The sequence below is a fragment of the Callithrix jacchus genome, chromosome 3, assembly GCF_049354715.1.
Source record: "Callithrix jacchus isolate 240 chromosome 3, calJac240_pri, whole genome shotgun sequence".
In the NCBI taxonomy this organism is placed as follows: Eukaryota; Metazoa; Chordata; class Mammalia; order Primates; family Cebidae; genus Callithrix; species Callithrix jacchus.
This window is the reverse complement of record NC_133504.1, coordinates 176,181,019-176,207,318: the sequence shown is the minus strand read 5'-3', so window position 1 is coordinate 176,207,318 and position 26,300 is coordinate 176,181,019. Positions and strand designations below refer to the sequence as shown.

The 26,300-nt window shown below is 42.5% G+C and overlaps 1 protein-coding gene across 12 annotated transcripts in view; it reads right to left on the bottom strand.

Annotated features, from left to right (window-relative positions):
• FAM184B (family with sequence similarity 184 member B) overlaps positions 1–26,300 on the bottom strand; it is a 171,705-nt gene that overhangs the window by 50,580 nt on the left and 94,825 nt on the right. For 8 of the 12 annotated variants that reach the window (XM_078367454.1, XM_078367457.1, XM_054253460.2 and 5 more), the window contains 4 exons: positions 25,514–25,653; positions 24,764–24,970; positions 12,707–12,817; positions 7,706–7,813 (listed from right to left, as the gene is read on the bottom strand). In XM_078367454.1, coding sequence (XP_078223580.1) covers positions 7,706–7,813; positions 12,707–12,817; positions 24,764–24,970; positions 25,514–25,653 — 566 coding nt within the window. The remainder of the gene's footprint in view (positions 1–7,705; positions 7,814–12,706; positions 12,818–24,763; positions 24,971–25,513; positions 25,654–26,300) is intronic. The other 4 variants (XM_035293994.3, XM_078367456.1, XM_035293995.3 and 1 more) reach the window with 2 other exon arrangements.

Genomic DNA, 26,300 nt, shown 5'->3' with positions numbered 1-26,300 from the left:
AGGTAACGTTCTTTAGGAATCTCCATATTGTTTTCCATAGTGGTTGAACTACCAGTATCCCACTACTTTACCCAGAGGAAAAGAAGTTGTTATACGAAAAAGATACTTGCACATGCGTGTTTATGGGAGCAAAATTTGTAATGCAAAAACATGGAACCAGCCCAAATGCCCATTAGTCAATAAGTAAATAAAGAAATTGTGGTATATATAAATATACCACGGCATACTATTCAGCCATACAAAGGAACAAAACAATGGCATTTGCAGCAACCTGGATGGAAATGGAGACCATTATTCTAAGTGAAGTAACTCAGGAATGGAAAACCAAACATGGTATGTTCTCACTCGTAAGTAGGGGCTAACCTATGAAGATGCAAAAGCATAAGAATAATACAATGGCTTTTGGGGACTTGGGGCAAGGGGTGAGAGGGAGGTGAGGAATAAAGACTGCACAATGGGTTCAGTGTACACTGCTCGGGTGATGGGTACACCAACATCTCAGAAATCAGCACTAAAAGCATATTCAAGCATATAAGGTAAAACATATGTTAATTAGCTATACTGAGCCATTCCACAATGTATACATATTTCAAAACATGTTACACATGATAAATTTTAGTTTTTATGTTATTTAAAAAATTATATCTAAATTTTGTTATTTTGAAAGTATTTTCACAGATCTTTTTCAGTTTTGTTTTTGAGCCTGTCTTGTACCTGGTTGCACTAAATGTATAATAGTTCTCTTTTGTGAAAAACTTTAAAAGCCTAAATTTGAAGACATGTTCAATGATAATAACGATATAACAGAAAAAAGAACTTATTCATGTAACCAGACACCACCTATTCCCCAAAAACCTATTGAAATAAATAAACAAAACAAAAATCGTCCACTTCTCTGAACTCTAAATAAAATAGAACATTGCTTCGGACAATATCCCTGAGCCACTCCTGGTATATCCTGAGTTGGTCAATCCAATTCCTACTCTTGGGTTTCCCATCAGGCAGTTTTCCTAGGGTTCAGTCCAGTGCTCTCTCCAGTGCTAAAGTGGTCTGGGTATGAATAGTGTGCATGGAAAAATAAACAGATCTGCTTCTCCTCCAAACCATCCCCCGCAAATGCCTCCTCCCACTTCCTCCCAGGCAAATGGCTGGTTATTTTAAATCTTTGTTCACATTAGGTCCTCATCTTTCATCTTCCAGGTGTTTAACCTTTCTGGATAATTTCTATTTTAAAGAAACACCCACGCCCAGGAAATCTCCTAGAAGGGAATATTCAAAGTCATTCTCAAGTTTATTCGACAATCTTTCAAAGGTAGCATTATAAGAACACCTAATGTAATGAAGTTTTGCTGAAATTATTACAGGGAGCTGTAAAAGATACTATAAAGTCACCTTACATTTACAGAATCTTTAACAGTTTTGAAAAGTGCCTTCATATGCTTTCTCCTGTTCATTATCACAAGTCCCTGGGGGGGCTGAAGGGCAGGGATTCTTGCTATTTTACTAACAGAAAGTAGCACAGATTTCAGTGTCAAGCAGATGTCCGCAGATGTCATTCTTCTGGAATAGTTTCCTGGACTCTCCTGGACAGAAAGCTTCCTCTCCCATATGGGTTTGCCTTTAATATATCTTCTTGCCATCATTATAGCAGTCATCATAACAGGTTAATATTTAAGGAAGTATTTATTTCTCTCATTTGAAATATGAGCCCTCCAAGGACCAAGATTGTGCTTCGTTCTCCTGGACATGCAGCCCCATGGCTAATATAGTGACGGTAGGCAGACATATTTATAGAGACGAGATGACTTCAATAGCAGCTGCCACAAATGACTCCCTTTTCCTTCTGGAGAGTGGGCAGGGGCTTGAATAAATTTTCCACCCTTCACTGCTCAGGAGCCAAAGGAGTCTTCCGGAAAAAAAGTTTTCCTTCAGAATTACCATGACTAAAATGGCTTTCTGGAAACCAATTAGTAAAACTTTGACTCTACAAGAATCAAGGAGACTGGGAGGAAGAGACCAGGATTAAAGGCTTGGCGAGGCCCCAGCTAAGCTTACTGGGGACAGAAACACACCCACGTTTGGCAGCCCTCTCCCTACATGTTCTGGGAATGGAGGGAAAAGCCTGCTCTCTGTTGACATTATTATTTTTATCTCTTTCTCCTTTTTAGATTTCTTTTTATTGTTTATTTATTTATTTATTTTTGAGACAGAGCTCACTCTGTTGCCCAGGCTGAAGTGCAATGGCACGATCTTGGCTCACTGCAACTCCCAGGTTCTAGCAATTCTCGTGCCTCAGTCTCCCATGTAGTTGGAACTACAGGCATGTGTCACCATGCCCACCTAATTTTTGTATGTTGCCTAGGCTAGTCTTGAACTCCTGGCCTCAAGTAATCCATCCACCTCGGTCTCCCAAAGTGCTGGGATTATTAGCGTGAGCTACTGCTCCTGGCCTGTTTTTATTTCTCTTGACTCACTGAAATGCTTTGGCAGAACAGCTACTGCCCTGACCTCAAACCCCTGAGTCTTGAACAAACTTAAGTTTTAAAGCCCCAATCCAGCAAGAACATCACTGAGGAAGCTATCATTTAATATCCTGTTCTGACCCCTGTTTCCACCAGCCGATCTGCCATCGGATTGTTCAAGCCCCTCCATGCCTCTCCAGCTTTTCTTCCGCCTCTTGTATCGTCTTGTGTGGTTGCAGGTATGGCCGTACTGAAGTATGCTGCTCACACATCATCTAGACCTAGGCAGAGCTTCAGCTCACCAGGCTGGCACAGAGCTGGCTTTCCAACACTATTTGAACTAGATTACATTTTTTTTTCTGATTGGCAAAGTCAGAAAGTTTTGTAACTTGCTGTGTTAGCAAGGCACACGTGCTGCTGGTGAGCGCACAGAGCAGAGCCACCTCAGTGGGGGGCAAGTGGTGGTGTCTATTGAAGTTAAACACCCACACGTCACTGGACTCAGCAAATTCCACACGAGCAAGAGTTAGCACCTAGGGAGCATTTGCACGTACTAGGTGCTGTTTCCAACACCAGACAGACAGGAATTCATTTAGACCTCAAAAGACCCTCTGGAGTAGAGGCTATCATCATCCTTGGTTTATAAATGAGAAAGGTGAAGCAAAGAGACATTAAATTATTTGTCCAAGATTATCAAGCCAGTAAGAACTTAGGTGTCCGGTTCAGGGGTGAGCTTGCTTAACTGCTATACTACATTATATCCTCGTATGGTGCTAACCATTAAGATATTACCTATAATAGAGAAATACAAAAACACTAAATGTCCATCATAAGGAAATGGTTCAATATAATATGGTTTTTCTGTATAAGGGGAGAACTAGACATTTTTTTTTTAATGAAGCTGACAGGGAAGTATACTGATATATTGCAATCTCTAAGCTATGCAATTTAAGTCAAGAAAAGCAGAATTGGCTAGGCACAGTGGCTCATATCAATAATCCCAGTACTTTGGGAGGTCGAGGTGGGTGGATGGCTTGAGCCCAGGAGTTTGAGACCAGCCTGGAGAGCATGATGAAGCTCCGTCTCTACAAAAAATACAAAAATTAGCTGGCGTGTTGGTGGGCACCTGTAGTCCCAGCCACTCAATGAGGCAGGGAAGATTGCTTGAGCCCAAGACGTAGAGGATTGCAGTGAGCCAAGATTGCAGTGAGCTGAGGATTGCAATGAGACACAAAAGTTAGCCAGGCATAGTGGTGGGTGCCTATAGTCCTAGCTGCTCAGGAGGCTGAGGCAGATTGCATGAGCCCAGGACACTGAGGATTGCAGTGAGCCAGGACTACACTCCAACCTAGGTGACAGAACAAGACCCAGTCTCAGAAAAATAAAACAAAAGTAGAATTCATGAGAGTATGCTATCATTTATAGAAAAAAATCCATAATTATGCCTGTATATACAGTATACCTCTGAAAGGATATATAAGAAGAGAGAAAATAAAACATAAGTGGTTTCCCTGGGATAGGGAACTCAGTGGGAAAAAGGAAGATACTTTCCATTGTGTACCTTTATATACCATTCAAATTCTGTACCATATATGTGGATTGCTTATTTGAAAAGAGGTCTTAATTTGAAAGAACCAACAATACCTGCAAAATGCCTAACAGAAAACAGCACCAGATGTTGAAGCTATTATTAAGTGTCCACATTGTTTTCCAGCTATTGTTTATGCACACTTCTCCCTCCAGCATCCAGCTGAGAGGCTGGCACATCCCAGGTATTGCACACAGGACTGCAGAATGAATGAATAATGTGCACATTGAGTGGAATCAAATGAAACGTATTTGTCGAGGTTCCTGCTGCAACTCTATAGAGGAGGCATCTGCACTTCCTTCTAGAAACTGAGCTCATTCACTATTCATGACAGCAAAAACATGAAATCAACCCAAATGTTCATCAATAATAGACTGAATAAAGAAAATGTGGTACATATACACCACAGAATACTATGCAGCCATAAAAAGGAAGAAGATCATGTTATTTGCAGGGACATTGATGAAGCGGGAAGCCATTATCCTCAGCAAACTAATGCAGCAACAGAAAACCAAACACCGTATGTTCTCACTTATAAGCGGGAGCTGAACAATGAGAACACATAGATTCAGGGAGGCGAACAACATTTACTGGGGCCTGTCGGGAGAGGGCGGTGGGTTGGGGAGAACATTAGGGATGAGAGCTAATACAAGCTGGGCTTAATATCTAGGTGAGGGTTGACAGGTGCAGCAAACCACCATGGCACATGTTTACCGATGTAACAAATCTGCATATCCTGCACATGTACCCTGGATCTTAAAAGAAAAGAAAGCGAGCTCATTGAAAGACATTCTAGATTAAGAAGGCTGAGGAGTTTCCTGGTGGACCAACCCATGGTTCCCAACAGGCACTATTCTGGACTTCTCCAGGACTTACTTTTTTAGCTACAGAGGTAGTTCTCAACTGGGGATAATTTTGCCCCAGGAGACATTTTTGGGTGGAGGGGTACTACTAGCATGTAGCGGGTAAAGCCCAGGAAAGCTGCTAAACATCCTGCTGCACACAACACAGCTCCCCCGAACCCACCAAAACAAAGAATTACATAACCCCAAAGTCACGTGCTGAAGCTGAGCTGTGGTGTTAGCACTGGCTCACCAACATCGTGACCATGACTGGTAGACTTGAGTCATCAGCCCTGGGACACACCTAGAGCTTCTACGTGTTTATGTTCCCTCCTAAAATACAGCCTGCTGTACAATCCTCCTGAACTGTATTTTTTATTCAGTCTCCAGCTTACCAACCTTATTTCAGATTTAATCTCATCAAGAAGGATACCAGCCAACTGCGGTCCATCTCCCTGCCATGGTCACTTTGAGGAGCTGAAAAATACTTGAATATCTCAAGACAACCTTTCTGGGAAGCCCACAGGGTGCTAGAAAGGTTCAGCTGTCCCTGGGGCCAAAAGTTCTCTGGAATGCTAGCTCATGAGACAGGTTCTTGAGAAATTAAGGGAGAATAAAAATATCTGCACATTCTCAGGCAGAAATCTTCCAAAAGGAGGAGGACAGCCTCAGATCAGGAAGGGGCAAGCCCTGTGGATGAGGGTGCCTCTGCTCCTTTGGGCTTCTCCTCCCAGCTTACACAGGGGCAACAGGGCTGCTAAAGGACTCTCCCCTAATTTGGGTGTCAGAGGAGGAAGGAGGGGACCCAGGGAGTCCCGGTTGCTCCCCTTAACCCAGTGACAGTTGAGGCCTGTTTTATCTGGAAGCCATTCTGTTCATGTGCTGCCCTCATGGTGAGAGGAGGGGATCAGGGCTAGTGGTTCCGTCCTATCTTGGCTATTTACCTGCCTGTGACTGCAGGGAAGTCATCTGCTCTCATATTCTGTTCTCTCTTCTGTAAAATGTGTGCCTTACAGGATTGTTGCAGAATTCCTATGAAGCTGAGCATGTTGGCTCATGCCTGGAATTCCAGCACTTTGGGAGGCCGAGACGGGAGGATCACCTGAAGTCAGGAGTTCAAGACTAGCCTGGCCAATATCATGAAACAGCATCTCTACTAAAAATACAAAAATTATCCTGGCATGGTGGTGTGCACATGAGGTCCCAGCTACTCGGGAAACTGAGGTAGGAGGATCACTTGAGCCCAGGAGGTTGAGGCTGCAGTGAGCCGTGATTGCACCACTGTACAGCAGCCTGGGCAATAGAGCAAGACCCCATCTCAAAAACACAAAAACTCCAAAGAAGTTAAAGATGTGAACAGTGCTCTACGACTGACCAGTTCACATACAAAGGCTAATTATTATTGAAATCCATAGTCACTAGATTTTGGCTCATTTTTACCCTGGTGAATATGTGGTTGAATATAGGTTATTCCACTGGAGTATGCCATGAGGGCTGTTGGCAGGACTAGGGCCTGAGCCCTGGAAGGTGAATGTCATGGGAGAGAAACTGCAGTTCCTGAGGACACTTGTGTACACAGAAATGGGTAAACAAGAGACTGGTGAGATGGATGTGGTAAGATTCATACTCACCCATGTAGTGTTTCCTCACCTGGAGTTTGAAATACCCTGAAAATTGCAGGCAGCAATCAAATAAGTGAAATTGAAGGCTGTGGGTTTTTTATGGCTCTCTTGCTGCCGAAACAGGAATTAAGAGGGTTATTCAAGCCAGGGTACTCAAGTGCCCACTTCAGAGGGATTATTTATATTCCTGACATGGTGCCACAAATGTTCACTGAGTGCCTATCTTGTGGGTTAGACTGTGTCCCTAAGAGGATATGCTGAAGTCTTAAGCCCCACTACCTATGAATGTGACCTTATTTGGAAATCGATCTTTGGAGATGCAATTAGTTACGATGAGGTCATACTACAGCAGCAGAGTGGGCCCTAAATCCAGTGACTGGTGTCTTTATAAGAAGGCTATGTGAAGACACAAAGACTCAGACAACAGGGAAAGAGGCCACGTGATGACAGAGGCAGAGATCGGAGTGAAAATGCATCTACAAGGAAGACTTGGCCAAGGAACGCGAGGATTGCCCAGCAACCACCAGAGGCGAGGGGAGAGGCACAGACCAGGTTCTCCCCTGCAGCCTCCAAAATAAACCAACCCTCCCAACACCTTGATTTCAGACTTCTAGCCTCCACAACTGTGACTGAGTAAATTTCCATGGCTGAAGCCACCAAGTATGTGGTAATTCATTATGGCAGTCCTAGAGAACAATGCAACCCACCGTGAGCCGGACAGGGAGACAAACAGGAACCAGTTTCTATCCTCAAGCAGCGTCCCTGAAAGGGCAGCTTCACGGACAAGGGCTGTTGTGAGAGCAAATGAGATCACGGCTGTGGAGGGGGACAGCTGGGGAAAGAGGGGCTTTTATGACTACTGCTGAGGTTAGTGCTGGGCAGACTCAAAGGCCCTGCTCTAGTTGAGTGCGTCCTTTATCCGCCAGGCAGGCTGCTCTCAGAGAGAGAGTGGAGACTTATCTGACAGGCTTATTCTTTTTCAAACCACACAATAATTAGTCAGAACTCTGTTTCCTTCGTGGTTTCTGTGAATGGATTTTTGTGGTGATTTTTTTTTCCCAGGCATTTTGGCAGTGCCGAGGGGAGATGTAAAAAAGCCTATTAACATCAGCATGTGTCACTGGGGACACTGAGAGGCTCAGACACAGAAGAGAAAGATCTTTAATTAAAGCTGACAAAGCTGGATGTTACCTGGTTCTCCAGAATGCTGCAGCGCTGGCAGCCTAATTCCTGGGGCCTTTCCTCAGCTCTTGTGGGGCGTGCCTTATTTTGTTGGATAAATTCTTCCAGCCTTAAAATCTAAAACATGAGACAAGAAACACCATGCAATGAAACCAAGTTCTACCTCCTTGATACAGTCATTCCTCTGGGAATCAATTCTCCTGGGTCAGTCAGTCAATTTGCCCCATTAGACAAATTCTACACACACTTCTAGAAATTCAATTTCTTTTTTCTTTCTTTCTTCCTTTTTCTTTTTCAGCTGGAGTTTTGCTCTGTCATCAGGCTGGAGTGCAGTGGCATGATCTCGGCTCACTGCAACTGGGATCAAGTGATTCTCCTGCATCAGCCTCCCAAGTAGCTGGGACTACAGATGCACACCACCACGCTGGCTAATCTTTTGTATTTTTACTAGAGACTGGGTTTCACCATGTTGGCCAGGCTGGTCTCAATCTCCTGACCTTAAGCGATCCACCCACCTCGGCCTCCCAAAGTGCTGGGATTACAGGTGTGAACCACTGCACCAGGCCTAGAAATGCCATTCTTAATGAGCTAGTTGCTTAGTCTTTCCAGAAGAAAATGTGCCCAGCAGGTTTCCCGTATTCCACATTTTCCTTTAAATTATTTACCTACATTTTTCTATACTAGATCTGTAGGGTGGCTTTCATATCATTCCCAGAAGGCCACTCAATTTCTTTTGAAAATAACAAAAAAGTTAATTGGTAAAGAAAATGTACAACATTTAAAAATCATATAGATAAAATGAGAGAAGAGTGGGTGGGTGGTGCTCTGAAAGGCCATTAACATCAGCATGTGTCACTGGGGACATTTAATTATGATGATGATTATTAACCAACTAATTGTAATATATGAATTAAACAGACTGCTTTAGTTTAATTCATATATGAGGCCTTAATTATGATGATGATTAACCAACTAATTGCAATATATGAATTAAACAGACTGCTTTAGTTTAATTCATATATGAGGCCTTAATTATGATGATGATGATTAACCAACAAATTGTGATATATGAATTAAACAGACTGCCTTCCCCTAGACTTTGAGGAGAATGAAGCCAAAACCCATCAAGGACACTTAGACTTTGCTCAAATTTTTCTAGAAAACTTAATACTAGTTAGGCACCATGCTAGGTACAAGGAGGGACGGGGAAGGGATGGAGTGAGAGCAAGACAGTAAAATCATAAAACATGGTCCCTGCCTTTAAGAAGCCATCATTTTATGAGGGAGATGGACCTAGGTTTATAACCATAATGACATCTGGTAGAGATTCATACAAAATAATAAGAGTACTTCCTTAATGGTGCATTTGCTCTATGCCACTCAGGAATCTAAGCCTTTTTTCTTTTTTCAAAAATTGAGACAAGATCTTGTTATGTTGCCCAGGCTGGTCTCAAACTCCTAGACTCAAGAGATCCTCCCACCTCAGCCTCACAAAGTACTGTGATTATAGGGCTAAACCACTACGCCCAGCCAGGAACCTAAGCCGTTTACAGTATTAACTCTTTTAATCCTCAAAAAAGTCGTTATGAGGTGGGTACTACTACACAGAATTTATAGCAAAAGGGCCAGGCACAGTGGCTCACACCTGTAATCCCAGCACTTCTGGAGACCAAGGTGGGCAGATCAACTGAGGTCAGGAATTTGAGATCAGTCTGGCTAACATGGCGAAACCCCATCTCTACTAAAAATACACAATTAGCCAGGTATGGTAGTGCTTGCCTGTAATCCCAGCTACTTGGGAGGCTGAGACAGAAGAATCGCTAGAACCTGGGTGGCAGAGGTTGTAGTCAACAAAGATTGTGCCAATGCACTCCAGTCTTGGTGACAGAGAAAGACTCCATCTCAAAAAAAAAAAAAAAATTATGGCAATAAACTCTGCCCAGGGGCATTCAAGCAGCTTAAGGGCATTGAAGTATGAACAGGAGTCGGCGAGTGGTGAAGGTGGGATAGTGCATTCCCGACAGCAGGAACAGCAGGTGCAATGGAGAGGGCAGGTGGGACGGATGTGAAAACTGAAGAAAGATTCCATGTTGGAGGGGCCAGAGTGAAGGACTGGTTGGAGGCAGCAGAGCCTTGGAGGACAGTGGCAGCAAGATAGGTTGGGTCCAGATTGTGAAGAACATGGGGATTAAAGATTTTAGAGAGGGAAGACTGGGGCTTTGAGCAGATTTGGATTTTAGAACATGAGTTCTGGAAGTAGCTGGCCTGGGGAGAATGTGGAGACAGAAAGATCCATGGCAATGCTCTTGCAACATTGCAGGGAAACAGCAAGGCTATCAGAACGTCCTCCAGGCTTTCCATAAGGAGCATTAGAGGAAGAGATATTTCAAGATTATGAAACTATGCTTAAACTGCATCTTGCTAAGGTTTACAGAATATTCAGAGGGGCCTCTACGATTGTTTATGTAACATCCACAAGTGGGGAAAGAGCTTAGGCAAGCCATTCCAAGGATCTTGTTCAAGGCATAGGTATGGAGGGAAGGGGGGAACAGAAAGGCTTGGCAAGGATTGGGTGTGATGACGGGATAGGATGGTGACTAGGGGTGAGGATGCGAGAGCTGGGAGAGATTGTGATCAAGGATGACACTTCCATTTGGAACTTTGGTAAGAGGGGGACAGACTGTAGCACCATTTAAGGGGGAGGAGGAGTCAAGGATGGAGAGTAAGACCTAGGACATTTGTCAATGGTCAACCTCTTGGTCATGACTGACCTGAGTGACCCTTAGTCATCAACATACCATACTAGAGGTAGTATTAGCTTAGCAGTTAATGGCGGGGTCATCAGAGCCACATTACCTGGGTTTGAATCCCAGATCTGCTACTTGCTAGCTATGCAACTTTGGGAAAGCGATTTACTGTCTCTGCTTCTGTTGTCTCAATTGCAAATAGAGATGATAATAGCACCTACATGGTAAAGTGGTTGTGAGTTTAAAATAGTAAATGTAAACTTTTTAGATAGTGTCTTGACTAGAGCGAGTGCTCCACAAAGCTAGTCATTGTTTTTGCTTTGTTTTGTTTTTATTTTTTAAAAAAGCTCTAAGGCACGTTCACAGAAACAGGTCAGGGCTCAGGTTTCCCTGACCTGTGTTATTCAAAAGAATAACTGGGCTGGTCTCATACATGTACATGAGGCCACCTTAAGCTCTGCAGCGAGCAGTGGTCCAGGTACAACATGAAAACTGGCAGTGTTATCGTCAACAGGGCAAAACGAAGAAATGGAGGGAGGGAGAAGTGAAGGAGGAGGGAGTGAGGGAAAGAAGGAAGGAAGGGAGGATGGCAGGGAGGAAATCAGGAAGGAGAGAGAAACAGCCTTCTTTGCTGTGCAGCCCCACCTTTGTCTGGGCTAGAACAGAAGTCTCTATCCCAGAATTTTTCACCAAGACCCACCTTTAGACCCTGATATATCAAGTCTAAGGAACAATATGCTCATATATTTTTTTTTTGAGACAGGGTTTTGCTCTTGTTGTCTAGGTTGGAGTGCAATGGTATGATCTTGGCTCATTGCAACCTCTACCTCCTGGGTTCAAGTGATTCTCCTGCCTCAGCCTCCCAAGTAGCTGGGATTACAGGCATGTGCCACCACGCCTGGCTAATTTTGTATTTTTAGTAGAGATGGGAGTTTCTCCACGTTGGTCAGGCTGGTCTCAAACTCCCAACTTCAGGTGATCTGCCTGACTTGGCCTTCCAAAGTGCTGGGATTACAGGCATAAGCCACCACGCCCAGCCTCATCATTATTTTTTTTAAATTTTAGAAATAGAGAAAGTTAGAAAAAATGTATCACCCATGTACTTATCAGTTAGCTAAAGAAATAACATGTCACAAATACAGCTGCAGCCCCTTACACTCTCTCCCTTCTAGAGATAACCACTGGTCCAATTTGATTCGGTCATCCTCATGCTTTGTTTAGATTGACCTCTTGGATATTCCTAAACAATCGATACTGTTTTACACATGGCCTCTGTGTTCTTAAAAATTCCCCAGAGGTTGTGAGGTACAGCCAGGGCTGAAGAACCAGTTTCATGGGTTCCCGAGGAAGGTGGGAGACACAGGTCTCATCTGGAAGGTTTGAGGGAGGACAGCGGAAGGAAGGAAACTTGATGACATTTTTTGGTGTAAGCAGGCTCAGAAATGGCTCTTGGGATTCTGTTTCCAGCCTTTTCCACTAGTTCTTTCATACTTTTAGGGGCCCACAAAAATATATTCATTTCTTTTAAAGTCAGAAAAAAGTACAGTCTGGATGATATTCATCTTTTTACCGGTGCGGTCATAAAATATAAATTTTTAATTTTTTTTTTTGAGGCATAATTTCATGCTTGTTGCCTGGGCTGGCGTGCAATGGTGTGATCCATCTCACTGCAACCTCTGCCTCCCGGGTTTAAGCAATTCTCCTGCTTCAGCCTCCCAAGTAGCTGGGATTACAGGTGTGTACCACCACATCCAGCTAATTTTGTATTTTTAGTAGAGATGGGGTTTCATCATGTTGGTCAGGCTGTTCTTGAACTCCTGACCTCAGGTGATCTGCCTACCTTGGCCTCCCAAAGTGCTGGGATTATAAGCATGAGCAACTGTGCCTGGCCTTAACTTTTTTTTAATAAAGGAAGGGCCTATACCAGTAAAAGTACTAGAAGCCCACAAAGAGGTGAATGCAGTCCTGGGGAAGGAAAGGCCGAAGAACTGTACGTTCCCCACTTGTGCCTTCATGAAGTCACAGAACCAACTCCAGCAGCCTCCTGTGTCCTTCTCTTATTTGAGACATTAAAGGCCTGTTTGTTTAAGCCTCTGTTATCTGCTTGTCTGTTACTTGAAGCTAAATGCATGCCCCCTGAGAGAGCCTTCCTGTCTGGCTGAGCGTCCTTTTCTGTCTTCCAAGATTCCTGGCTTTTCAGTTAGGCAGAAGCTCCCAGGAACCAGAAACAGCGCCCTAAGGCTTGCATTTGTTCAGGGCTCACCTCGAGCAGAGAATTCTGGAGCTTCACACTGAGGGCTGCTTTCTCTTCTTCTAGCTGCTTTATCTCCTCTTCTGATTTCTTTCTCACTTCCTCCAACTGTGCTTCTACTTCCTAAATGACGATTGGAAGAGTTAACCACACAAGGCACAAAAACAGGACGCTTAACATTTTCACACCCTGCCTCATTCCCAGAGGAGATCGAAGAAGCTTATGAGAATCATACAATACTGCAAATAAACATAAATTAGAAATACATGAGAAGGTCAAAAGAAAACATGTGTTAATTTCACACCACACAGCCTGATATATATAGGAGTGGGGTGGGGCATACCATTATCTTGAAGTTTTCTAGTGTCAAATAAAAATAAATGCTCCTTACTGACAGAATTCTCAGTGTCACATCAAAAAACCAACTACATTTTCAGATGCAGGGAAACAGGAAAAGCAGTACAAAATTTCTTCTTCTCAACAGTATCTATACATGAGTCAAAATCTTTGGGTTGGCTGGGTACAGTGGCTCATACCTGTAATCCCAGCACTTTGGGAGGCCGAGGTGGGTGGATTGCTTGAGCCCAGGAGTTTGAGACCAGCCAGGGAAACATAGTAAGATAATGTCTCTATTTTAAAAATAAATAAATAAAATAAATAAGTGATGGGGTTCCCAAGGCTGATTGCTCCATGGTCCCTCACCATAGCCCATGAGCCTCAATGCCAAGCAGATCCAGGTGAAGGAACATTCTGGGGACCACGAGAAGGTGCAGTCACGTTCCAGCTGTGTCATCTGGAGCACATTTCCTAACCTCTCATGACTCACTATGGTACTTGCATGCTCTGTGCCACTCACGGTATACAGTAAAGGATCGGTAGATGATCAGCATTACTATTATCCTCATACAGACCTAGGCTTTCCATTTTAGCTTAATTTCTATGAAAACTGTGCAAGTATCTAGAGGAGTGAATGAGATAGTCTGTTCCTCTTAGCTGAACTTTAGGAAGATATTGTGTCACTCATCCATTCAACAAATATTTCTTAAGATCTACTATGTGCTAGGCACTGATCTCAGAGCTGGGGAGATAAAAGGGAGAATTTTTATTTCAGGAGCTTACACCAGGAGCTGACATTTGAGTGAAAGAGACGGGCAGCAATCAAAGTCCGAGAGTGAACAAAACAGCAAACACTAGGTTGGATGGAGAAATAATAAAGCAGGGAGGTGACTTCCCAGTGTTGGGGAGGGGTTGAATGTTAGATAACTAAGTGCTCCAGAATGCGACTTTGGAGTAAAACCCTGTAATAAGTGAGGGAGTTAACCAAGGAGATATCTGGGTGTGAGGTTTCCCAGGCCTGCAAAGGCCCTGGCATATTCTAAGGACAGAGAGGAGCCACTATGGCTGGACTAGATGAGGTTTGGGGAGCACCATCTGAGGCCTCAAACATCAAGGTAAGACTTACCAGTGAGGTGAAGACCACTTAATGGTCAGTCAGAGGAGTGACGTGGTTCCAATTATATTTTGATAAGCTTGCTACTGCTTTTTGTTTGTTTCTTTGTTTGTTTTTGAGACAGGGTCTCACTCTGTCACCCAAACTGGAGTACAATAGCACAGTCATGCCTCACTACAGCCTTGACTACCCAGGCTCAAGCAATCCTCCTGCCTCAGCCTCCCAAGTACCTGGGGCTACAGGTGCATGCCACCATGCCCAGATAATTTTTACATTTCTTTTTTTTTTTTTTTTTTTTGTGGAGACGGAGTCTTACTATGTTGCCCAGACTGGTCTCGAACTCCTAAACTCCAGCAATTCTCCCACTTCCACCTCTCAAAGTGCTGGGATTACATGCATAAGCCACCATGCCCAGGTTCACTACTGGTTTCTCTCTTGACTACAGACTGACATGGGTGGAGGGGAGGGTGAGAGCAGTGGCGGACAGGCCTGGGAGGAGGCTGTGGTGATAACTGAAATAAGAGGATAGTGTCTGGGCCTGTGGCTGTAGTGCGGCCAAGAGGAGGGGTAGAAACTGGGATATATGTGGAATGTTGACTGACAGAACTCACGGAAAGGAGGGGTCAGATAACTAAACATGTCAAATTATCCTGCTTACCTTTCTTTTGGATGCTCCAGGGCCCTCTCTAGCACCCAAAAGTTAGGGATTGGAAAAGACAACCTTGAAACTGAAGTTTCATTTGGGGAAGCCTGTGAAATATGTTAAAGATTTAAAACACTTGATGTTATGAAACAGAATTCCAAATTACCATAAGTCATTTATTTTAGCCAAAACAATGACTCAAAAACTGGACTTTCTGACCTAAGCAAGGAGAGAATGGTGCCACCATGACCTGAGGTGGGGAAGACAGAAGGAGTGGATTCAGGGACTGTCTGGGGAGCTTGTCTGCACATGTTAAGTTTGATAAGATAGAGGGTCTGGAATTCAGGGGAGGGTCCTGGGTTGGAGTATGCATTTGGGAGCCATCAGCATACAGAGTTTATTGAGGCATGCATTTGAATGAGAAAAGCTAGAGAGAGAACATGAAGAAAGTATAAGGCATTAAAGTACTAAGCCCTTGGACACTCCAAAATTTCCTGTGAATCAGAGGTTACAATATCCAGCAGGTATTTGTAGAGCAGCTCTCCTAGGCTGTCGGTTGACAATGGACCTGTAGGTCTAATGGACATAATAATGGTAGCTGACATTTGCTGAATATATGCTATTTGCTGGCACTTTGCACAGCCCATCTCTCTGGTCTTTGTGAAAGCCCTATGACTTAGGTACTACCACTAAGGCTTATTGTAAAGAAAGAAATGAAACTTAAAGAGGTTAAATGCCTTGCCCAGGCTCAACATTTGAACTCAGGAAAGCCTGACTGCTTGACTGTGCTTCTTCCCTCCCTTCTTAAGGAAAATGTAACACCTAGTACAGAAAAATGCTTGACTCTGTGAGTACAGAGGTTGTCATTTTCAAACAACAGCATCGCTAGGCTGACCAGAGAAAATTTGTAGAAAAACCCATATTTAAGCTGGACTGGAAGCATCAGGAAGAACTGGACAGGATCAGATAGGTAAATTTGGGAGCAGGGAAAAAGTGCTCTTCATCAAGGGAAAGAACATGGAATAAATGATGAATTAAAAGGTTGGAACCATTGAGTGTGTAATCCCAACAGTTTGAGAGTGTTATGCCTGTAATCCCAATACTTTGGGAGACTGAGGCAGGAGAATTTTTTGAGGGCAGGAGTTTGAGACTAGCCTTGACAACACAGCAAGATACTATCTCTACAATTTTTTTCTTTTTTTGAGACGGAGTTTCGCTATTGTTACCCAGACTAGAGTGCAATGGCACGATCTCGGCTCACAGCAACCTCCGGCTTCTGGATTCAAGCAATTCTCCTGCCTCAGCCTCCCGAGTAGCTGGGATTACAGGCATGTACCACCATGCCCAGCTAATTTTTGTATTTTTAGTAGAGATGGGGTTTAACCTCGTTGACCAGGATGGTCTCGATCTCTTGACTTCGTGATCCACCCCCCTCGGCCTCCCAAAGTGCTAGGATTATAGGCAGAAGCCATCGTGCCTGGCCTACAAAATTTTTTTTTAAGATTAGCTGGGCTTGGTGGCATGTGCCTGTAGTCTTAGCTACTCAGTGGGCTGAGGCAGGAGCATCACTTGAGCCCAAGAGTTCGAGGCTGCAGTAAGCCATGGTGGCACCACTGTATTCCAGCCTGGATGTCAAAGCAAAACCCTGTCTCTAAACAAATGAATGAATGAATGAATGAATGGCAGAGATGGATAGGGGAGGGGTTGTGGGATGAGGCAGGAGGGAACAATCAGGAGTCTGCCTCTGTAGGGTCTTAAAAACCATGTTACAGAATTTGAACTATTTAATACATTATAAAGATGACAGGGAGTCATTGGAGAGTTTGAAACCAAGGTTGAATTTTTAGAAAGTCCTGCTGCAATGACGATTAGATTACATGAAGTGGGGAGACTGGAGGCAGGGAAACCATCACACGGTTCCTCATGAAATGGTGGTTGACTGGATCAGCATGGTACCACTGAGGATAGAGGGAAGTGGAGGAATTCCACAGTCACTGAAGAAGCAGAATGAATAGATGTGATGGCTGATTGAATGTGAGGGGTGAGAAAGGCATCATGTTTGACTCCTGGTTTTCTGAGTTGAACATCTAAAAAGATACTGCTGCTGATCACCTGCATGATACTTTTATACTTCCTGTGGGGCCAGGCCCAGCTTAGGCCGGTGACTCTGGGGAGCCCCTTAGCATTTTTCCCGGGGTCAGGTGATTTAAGAGAAGAAAAAACCCTGGACATTTAGCATGTGTATATTCTTTGTTCAGTAAATCTATGATCCCCTTTTGTAGGGCTTATTGTTTTTGAGAGTTCATTTTCTAAACAAAATATGTAAATTCTCCTTTGGTTTCAAACAAGTTCAGATAACTTAAGCAACCATCAGCAGCAAGGCCATCCCTTCAACAAAAGTTCATTTTCTTTACTTCATTAATTAGCTTCTCATCCATAGAAGCTTTTATTGAACAGAAGCTTTGTTTAACATGGTTTAATAGTGAAGACACTCACTAACACTGCCAAGATGTGTTCACTGTAACAGCACAGTGACAATCCCCTGTGATAATAATTTTTAGCATAAAGGAATGGCTATTTCTAATTTTATATAGCTTAACTTCCCAGACTACAAGTAATTAATCATAGCTTCAGCTGTAACCTTGACAAATGAACCTAATGTGAAAAAAAATTCCCCCACAGGTGGAAATAATCGATTTCAGCAGGAATTTTTGGCATTAGTTAGCTTCATTTTGGGTGCAAAATAATGTGGTTTACTGTCAGAAAACAGTTCTGGGTGGGAACACAGATTTGAAAGAAGCATACTCTGTCCAGCTCAGCCCAAAGTGACCTTGAAGATTTCAACAGACAGCTTAAATATTCCCTTAACTCAGGTAAAGAGAAAAAAAGATAGCAAAGACAAGAACATTGAGAAAAAAGGGGACTAATGCTCTCAGATACCTAAGCCGCTTCATCCCAAATCTGGAAGAGTGTTTCATGGACCATTAATATATAGAATTCATAGAGCATTTTCATAAACTCTATTCTTGCTGAACTTTCAGATACCCAGGAAAACAGATTTTATTGCACCCATTTTACACAGAGGAAATCCCACAGCTGATAAGAGTTAGATGCAGGACTCATACTCATTTACTGCTCCTTTGTCCAGATTGTCTACAATTACAGGTAATTAAGGAAAAGAGATATAAAGGTGCCACTCCAGTTGGAGTTTTAAGAGAAAACTTAACTTTTGTCAAAAATAAAAGTTAATTATTTGTATATATTTAAAGTTCATGATGCTGCTGAAAGAATAAACCAGGAGGTCTTAAAAAATCACTCAGAACCAGTCATTAGCAATAATACCAACATTGATACTAATCAATACATGGGGCATGAGACTCAATGAAGCATCCAAACTCAGTAGTAGAGCTTAACTAGAACTAGAGAAAATTCTGCTTTAGACTTATCCTAACAAAGCTTAAAAATAAATCCAGAAAATGGAAAATATTATATTATATATAATTTATTGCAATAAAAACATCTCACACAATGAAGCTCATTCACAAGTAATTTAACTGCCTGCTGAAACAAAATTCAGCAAAAAGGATGATAAAGTCCATGTTTAACAACTTAACATTCTCAATGTTCATCATTCAATCAAAAATTACTAAATAGGCAAAGAAGAAGGAAAATGTGACTTAAAAAGAGCAGAAAAATCAGTCAATAGAAAATGATCCAAAAGTGTCAGAGAAAACAATGTTAAAGGAACAATTATAAATATGTTCAATAATTTAAAGAAAACCATGAAAATAATGAGGAGGGAAAAGAAAGCTGTAAAGAAGAACACAATAGAATTTCTAGAGCTAAAATATGATATCTAAAATGAAAAAATGAACTGAATGGGTTTTTAAAAAGATTAGACGGTACAGAAAGAAAGATGAGTGAACTTGAAGATACGGCAAGAGAAATTACCCAAATTGAAACACAAAGAGACAAGGAATCTGAAAATGAAGAGAACCTCGATGACTTGTGGGGCAATATTGAAGAGGAGAAAGAGAAGAAAAAACAATGGAAGAAATAATGGCCTTAACATTTTCAAGTTTCATGAAAACTGTAAACCCATAAATTCAATGAGCCTATAACAAAAACACAAAGAAAATCACACCATGGCATATCATAGTCAAATTGTTGAAAACCAGTGATAAAGAGATAATCTTGAAAGCAGTTGATAAGAAGAAACATATTATGCACAAGGAAAAGAAGACAAATGTGGCTGTTAACTTTTTACTGGAAAAAAAATGCAAACCAAAAAATACTGAATGACATCTTTAAAGTGTTGAATGAAAAAACAACTGTCAACCTAGAATTCTATATCCCGTAAAAATATCCAACAAACATGAAGGCAAAATGGAGAAAGAAAATTTGTTGCAAGTAGGTGTTGACACATGCTGCAAGAAATGTTACAGGAAGTTCTTTAGGCTAAAGAAAAATGATACTATACAGGTACTTGATGCTACCAAAGGAATGAAGATTGCAGAAATGGCAAACAAATGGGAAAATGACCCTTTTATTCTCATTAAAATTTTTTTAAAATCTAAAATACAATTGTCCATTTAAGCAAATATAAAAGCAATATACTGTGGGATTTTTAGCATGTGTAAAATAAAATGCAGTATATGACAACCATTGTACATAGAACATAAAGAGTGAAATGAAAATGTATTATCATGAGGTTTGTATGTGTGAAGTAATATATTTCAAGAGAGACCAATAAATTTAAAGATGCATATTCCAAATCCTAGAGTAACCACTAGACTTCCACTTTGCCAAAAAAGAGCATACCTAATAAGTCAAAGGTGGTGCTAGAAAATGGAATACCCCCCAAACCTATCCAAATTAAATGGAAAAAAAGGGGCAGGGAACAGATATGACAAGTAGGAAAAACAACAAGATGGTACACTTAATGATAATTACATTAAATGTGAATGGTCTGAATGTCCCCTAAAAGGCAGAGATTGTCAATCTGTATAAAAAAGAACCTAAGTATACCACAAAAGCACTTTTAATAGAAAGACACAGGCAGGTTAAAGTAAAAGGATAGATTAAAATAGTCCAAGGTACACTAACTGTAAACCTGCTGGAATTAATATATATATCCTACAAAGCAGACTTCAGGACAAATACTATTTCATAAATAATAAGGGTCAGTTCATCAGGAAGACATGAGAATCCTAAACGTATATGCACTAATGAAAAGGTTTCAATTTACATGAAGCAAAAACTGAGATCCAAAAGGAGAAACAGATAAATCTACAATTTTAATAGAGATTTCAATTTTCCTCTCTCAAAGATCAACAGAACAAGTAGAGAAAATTCAGTAAGGACATAATAGTCTTGAACAATATTATTACCCAACTTGACCTAATTAGCTTTTATAGAAGACTCCACCCAACAGCAACAGACTCATTCTTTTCAAGCACACATGAACCATTCGTCTAGACAGACCACATTTGGGCCAAAATCAAGCTGAACAAATTTCAAAGGAATGAAATGACAGAATCTATTCTCCAACCACAGGGGAACTAAATCAGAAATCAATAATAAAACAATATCTGGAAATGTCCCAAATAGTTGGAAATTGAACAATATACTTCTAAATAACCAGGAGTACTTGGGGCATTGGTAGAAATAGGAAAAAAAAAATTGAGATCTTGGTGTTAGTAGCAAAAAAAGAAAAAAAAATCTGAAAAGATAATCTCACGAATATTTGTTATTTAAAGTTAGAAAACAGAGGCCTGTAGTGGTTCGGGGTGACATAGTCAAGATTTGACAGTGAGACTGCTCTCCCCAGGTACTTACTTCAGACTGACTTGACTAGATCTTGTCCTTCTTACCAGACTGTGTGTTCCCTGAAAACATGGCTGATTCCTGTATCCCTGCACTGCTCAAAACATAAATATGCATTCAGTAGATGGTAAATAAGTAATACGTGGATAATGGCAGAGTGAGGACCTGAATGTTACTATTGAAGGCCCAGGGCAATGTATATTCTTTTACACATACAGACTGATAGAGAGCAAAAATCACTGACTGTGGAGTCAGACAGGCCTGATTCATATGCAACTGTGTTATCTCTTAGTTGTGTTCTACTCAAGTTACTTAATTCCCCAAGTTCCTTGCCTATGAAATGGAAAAACAACAACAGAGCTGAGGTCAGGAGCTGATTGCTGAGTGGAGAGTTGTCATTCCTTTTGGCTGCCAAAGATCTAGCCTCCCTTCCATTTGGATGTTTGGGAATTCTCCGTCTGATGCATCAGAGCCCTCCTCTTATCACAGGACTGGAAAACACCAGACTGCCTGCAACATGAGCATGGGCATGTGACTGAAGCTCCCCAGTCAAGTGTGCCTATTCTGGATTTCAAATCAGAGGCCAGTGATATGGACCAGTGGGAGTCACATAGAATTTGGCAGCTGCAGTTTCCAGGGGCAGCAGGGCCAGCTGTTCTAGAGCTGTACTGACCAACTCAACTTTCTGTGATGATGCAATATTCCACAGTGTGACATAGCTAATGTGCAGAAATCCCTCAGAGCTGTGCTGGCCAATAGGGTAGCCACTGCCACATACGACTAGGGAGCGCTTGAAATGCAGCTAATGCCCCTGAGGAACTGAAATTTCAATTGTATTTGATTGTAATTCATTCAAATTTAAGTAACCACACATATCTAGCGGCTCCCTTATTAGACAGCTCAGTTCTCCAGGCAACGCTCAGGGCCCAGGGTTGGTGGTGTCAGCTGTGTAAGCTGCAGGTCCAGGTTCAGAGGTGTCAGCACAGGTGTTCTAATCCATTTTGCAATAGACTGGGGACATTATTCCTGGCTGTGTAGCTGCCAAGCCCAGTTCCCTGGTCTTCCATTATGCTTTATTAAGTTTCTTTTCTGCCTGAACTCCCAGGTGGGTTTGTGATTCTTGTCACCAAGGATCCTAAGTGATACAAATGAGAATGTGCAGAAGTGATTAGCGCAGCTCAGAGGTGCTGAATACGTCATCTGCCTCCCTTCCCTGGGACTCAGTGTATGCCAGTGCTAATTTTAGGATGTGTACTGTGCTGTCTGTCAAGATTCAGTGACAGTATCATCTAATCTGAGGTCAATAAAGGCATTGAGGCCTCCAGGTCATCTCCGCTCACCTCCTGTAGTGTGCCCTTTAGGTTAGGGTAGCACTTGGGATACACAATATACCCACAGACAAGGGCTCAAAGAAATAGTGCACTCCTAGGCTGGGCGTGGTGGCTCATGCCTGTAATCCCAGCACTTTGGGAGACCTAGGCGGGTGGATCATGAGGTCAGGAGTTTGAGACCAGCCTGGCCGATATGGTGAAACCCCGTCACTACTAAAAATACAAAAATTAGCCAGGCATGGTAGTGCATGCCTGTAGTCCCAGCTACTCAGGAGGCTGAGGCAGAAGAATTGCTTGAACCCGGGAGGCGGAGGGTGCAGGTTGCAGTGAGCCAAGATCGTGCCACTGCACTCCAGCCTGGGTGACAGAGTAAGACTCCATCTCAAAAAAAAAAAAAAAAAAAAAAAAACAAAAACATAGTGCACTCCTAACTCTGTAGGGGAAAATGGTATCTATTTTTAGTCTATAAACCCTAGATTTGAGGCCTTTTTAAGGTTTTACCTTTCCCAATCTGTGTGGCCTAATTTAAATTCTCAGCTTTTGGAAATGAACAAAATGTAAAATGAAAAACCCCCAAAGTAAGTGCAATTTATTGTGACATGATTCATATCCCAGACAGACTCATGCCCCCTATTAAGGCCGAAGTGAGATTTACACATTCAGAGTCAGGTGTGGCTGACAGGTTACCAGGTCAACCTATAGCTCTGTTATCCCTCCTGTCGCTTGTGGCCAGGGATGGAAAGAGTGTCCATTTGCTTGTCTGAGGATTAGATTTGTGCAACCAGTTGCAGCTCATGGGGAGAAAAAAATGCTTTCCATACAGCTGCCTGCCCTGTTCGAAGGTGGGGAAGCCATGGGCTCTGGAGTCAGGACATCAGCTTTGAATTGCAGCTCCACCACTTAGCTGTGTGACTTGATATACAACACTTTTGAACTTCAGTTTCCTCAACTCTAAATGGGATCTAAACATTTTGTAATATTGTTGGAAAGATTAAATGTGTTCTAAAGTATAAGGTACTTTACAGAGTATAGTGGGCATGAAATAATATTATCACACATTAGGTTACCCAACGCACATGGAAATTAACAATGAGGGCTGGAAACGATGGCACACACCTATAATCCCCGCACTTTGGGATGGTAAGGTGGGAGGATCCCTTGAATCCAGGAGTTCAAGACCAGCTGGGCAACACAGTGAGATCCCCATCTCTACAGAAAAATTTACAAATTAGCCAGGCATGGTAGCGTGCACCTGTAGTCCCAGTTACTTGGGAGACTGAGGTGGGAGGATTGCTTGAGCCCAGGAAGTTGAGGCTGCAGTGAGCCATGATCGCACCAATGTACTCCAGCCTATGCAACAGAGACCCCCGTCTCAAAAGAAACAAACAAAAGAAATTAGTATCTACCATATCATGAACTTTCATTACATGCTTTTTACTAAGAGAAGGGTTTATATATACTATAATACCATATTTATTATGGTATTATAACAAGCCCTTGAAGTATTTAGCCCTATTTTAAAAACCAGGCTTCAGGCAGGGCGCGGTGGCTCACGCCTATAATCCCAGCACTTTGGGAGGCCAAGGCAGGTGGATAACAAGGTCAAGAGAGCGAGACCAACCTGGCCAACATGGTGAAAACCCTGTCTGTACTAAAAATAGAAAAATTAGCTGGGTGTGGTGGCACTTGCCTGTAGTCCCAGCTACTCTGGAGGCTGAGGCAGGAGAATCACTTGCACCCAGGAGGTGGAGGTTGCAGTGAGACGAGATCATGCCACTGCACTCCAGCCTGATGACAGAGCAAGACTCCATTTCAAAAACAGAAATTAGGCTTCAGAGAGGTTACATGACCTGGCTCCAGTCAAACAGCTTGTGTTAGAGTCAGGACTTTGATCCAAGACTAGTTTTGCTCTTTCATGAGTTCATTTCTTGAGTATTTACTACTCCTAACCCCCACACAACAGTGCATGCCCCAGTGACACAGGATTGTCATTCAGTGAACACTCAAAGCTGGTAGTACAGAATCTCAGGTTATAAAGAGGCCTCCTTGTAATAATTAAACAAAGCATTCCACTTGCATTCACAATGATATTGCTTCACACTTTATTCTTTTCTGAAAACTTCACATATGTTGTTTACTTATTTCAGCAAACACAAGAGATGAGGTTTTGCATGCCTTGCCAGCAGAAAGCCACCCTGTTTGGAGGGAGAGCAGAACAGCACATAGAGACAGAATTTTCCCTCCTTTGGCATGCTGCTGATTAATTACCTGCATCGACCTGCTGCCCACCTGTCCTAGGCACTAGGATATGCCTTGTGTCTCCACGTGGTTCCCTCATTGAAAACTTGCAGCTACTCTGTGAGGTGCTATTATTATCATCCTCCATTTTACAAATTAGGATCCGGAGGCATGTGGAATTTCCCTCTGTGGGGGCCCAGGTTATATCACTGGAAGTGTGGTGGTCGGGCGGGGCGTTAGATCCAGGAAGTCCTCCAGGCCTGAGTTTTTGGTTCATGGTATTCTCTGTGTGTTTTTGCAGAGTAAGTAGAGTTGAATTTTCCTAAGTTCACCACTCATGACACAATTCCACCCCATGTCAATGACTGCAGGCCCTTAGGGCTGTCCCCCGTCTCATCTAAAAGACCTTGAACTCCCTTTGGACAGGGTCTGTGTCTTTCATCTGTGTATATTCAGAGAACAAGCTTACATTTGTTCATAGCAGGAGCTCAGTGAATGTTTGAAAAAGAAGGAAGAAAAAAGGAAAAGAAGGAGGTGGGAGAAAGAAAAAGGAACCAGCACAGTCTGTTTGTAGACCTCACCTTCTGCAGTTTCTTTCTTTCAGCCTCCACGGATGAGCGAACTGATTTGATTTCCATGGTGTGATTCTTTACCAAGTCTTCCAGCCGCTTCACCAGCTGGTCTTTGAGATGTTTCTTCTCCTCTTCTGTCTGATGTTTGATTTTACGGAGGTCTTCTTCATATTGTTGCTTCATATATTCTGTCTCAACACTTGCCTCTTTCTTGGTCTATAAAAAGAAAAAGGACCTCGTAAAACTGCTGGGGAGGGGTGAGGAGCAGGGAATCACCATTTCTCTTTCACACAACGTTTACAACATTTACATACTGTTTTTACAGCGTGTAGCACAAGGGGCAATCAATTTTACAAGACTATATATTTGATGTTAGTAAGAGTCTCTCCCATTGGAAAAGGGATTTTTGGAAGGGTGTATGTGTTATCATGAGATGGGATATTTCAGTCCATACTATAGTAGCTTTTAAATAATGCTTTGCTTGTTTTGACTGGGAACATGCAATGAGATCCTAAGCCAGTTTCCAGTTTCCCAGAAGCCGATGATACAGCGTTGGGAGGATTCTGCTGCATTCTCAGTCTCCTGGTTTCTAATGGCATGGAGTAGGCAGTAAGTTGGCTGGAATTCTACTCCTGAGACTGTGGGATCTGCTGACTCCAAGTGGATCCACTATGTTTGGACTGGCCTCTACCTGATGCTTATGATAGATGGCAAAGCTCCCTGTGCCTTCTCTACCCCCAGGGCTGGGTCAGACACTACCTGTGTGTCTGTGCTTCCTTTCATGCAAGGACACTCCTTGAGATAGCTTTGATCCTGCTGAGGATGAAGATTGTGGGTTTCCAAGTCATTCTCTTCCCCCAGGACTTCATTCTCGGAAACTAGCTCAGTCTTCATGTCATCTGCAAGTAGACATTTCAACATTATTTGGAATGCTCTTGGCCATGGCCTCTTGTTCAAGGTTTTCTGCTGTCAGGTCACAGTTCTGCTTTTCAAACACTTTGTCCAGCATCCCCTGTGTAAATCCTGCCCTGTGGTCTGCTGGCCCTGAAGCATGGTTAAGGTAGCAATTCTCATCTCAAGAAACCTCATGAACTGAAATAGCTGCCCTGCTCTCCCTTCCTAAATAATCTCCAAATCTCTTTGACTGCAGTTTCCATCAGTTAAAAAAAATTGAGCATGTTCTAAATACATGTTCTTTTAATAGGAATTTAAAGGATGAAACAATAACAAATATTTAATATAAGCAGAATTACTAAGTTTTCCTCCCATACTCACTGAAGTTCTCATGTCCTACGTTTGAGAGTTCTGCTCTAAACCCACAACACTTTTCCGGTTTCTCCAGAACCAGGACCTCTTTCTCTGCAGCTTTCTGGCCCATGGTGACTTCTTTCTTACACATGTTATTCATCTGCTGACTTTGATACCAAAGCATGCTGTGGGCTGTAATGTACAGTCCCATGAGCTCCCTGAAGGTAGTTCCCATGTTTTATGCCTTTGTTATATTTCCCAGTTTCAAGAACTTTCTGTTGAGAGGACCTAGGGGAAG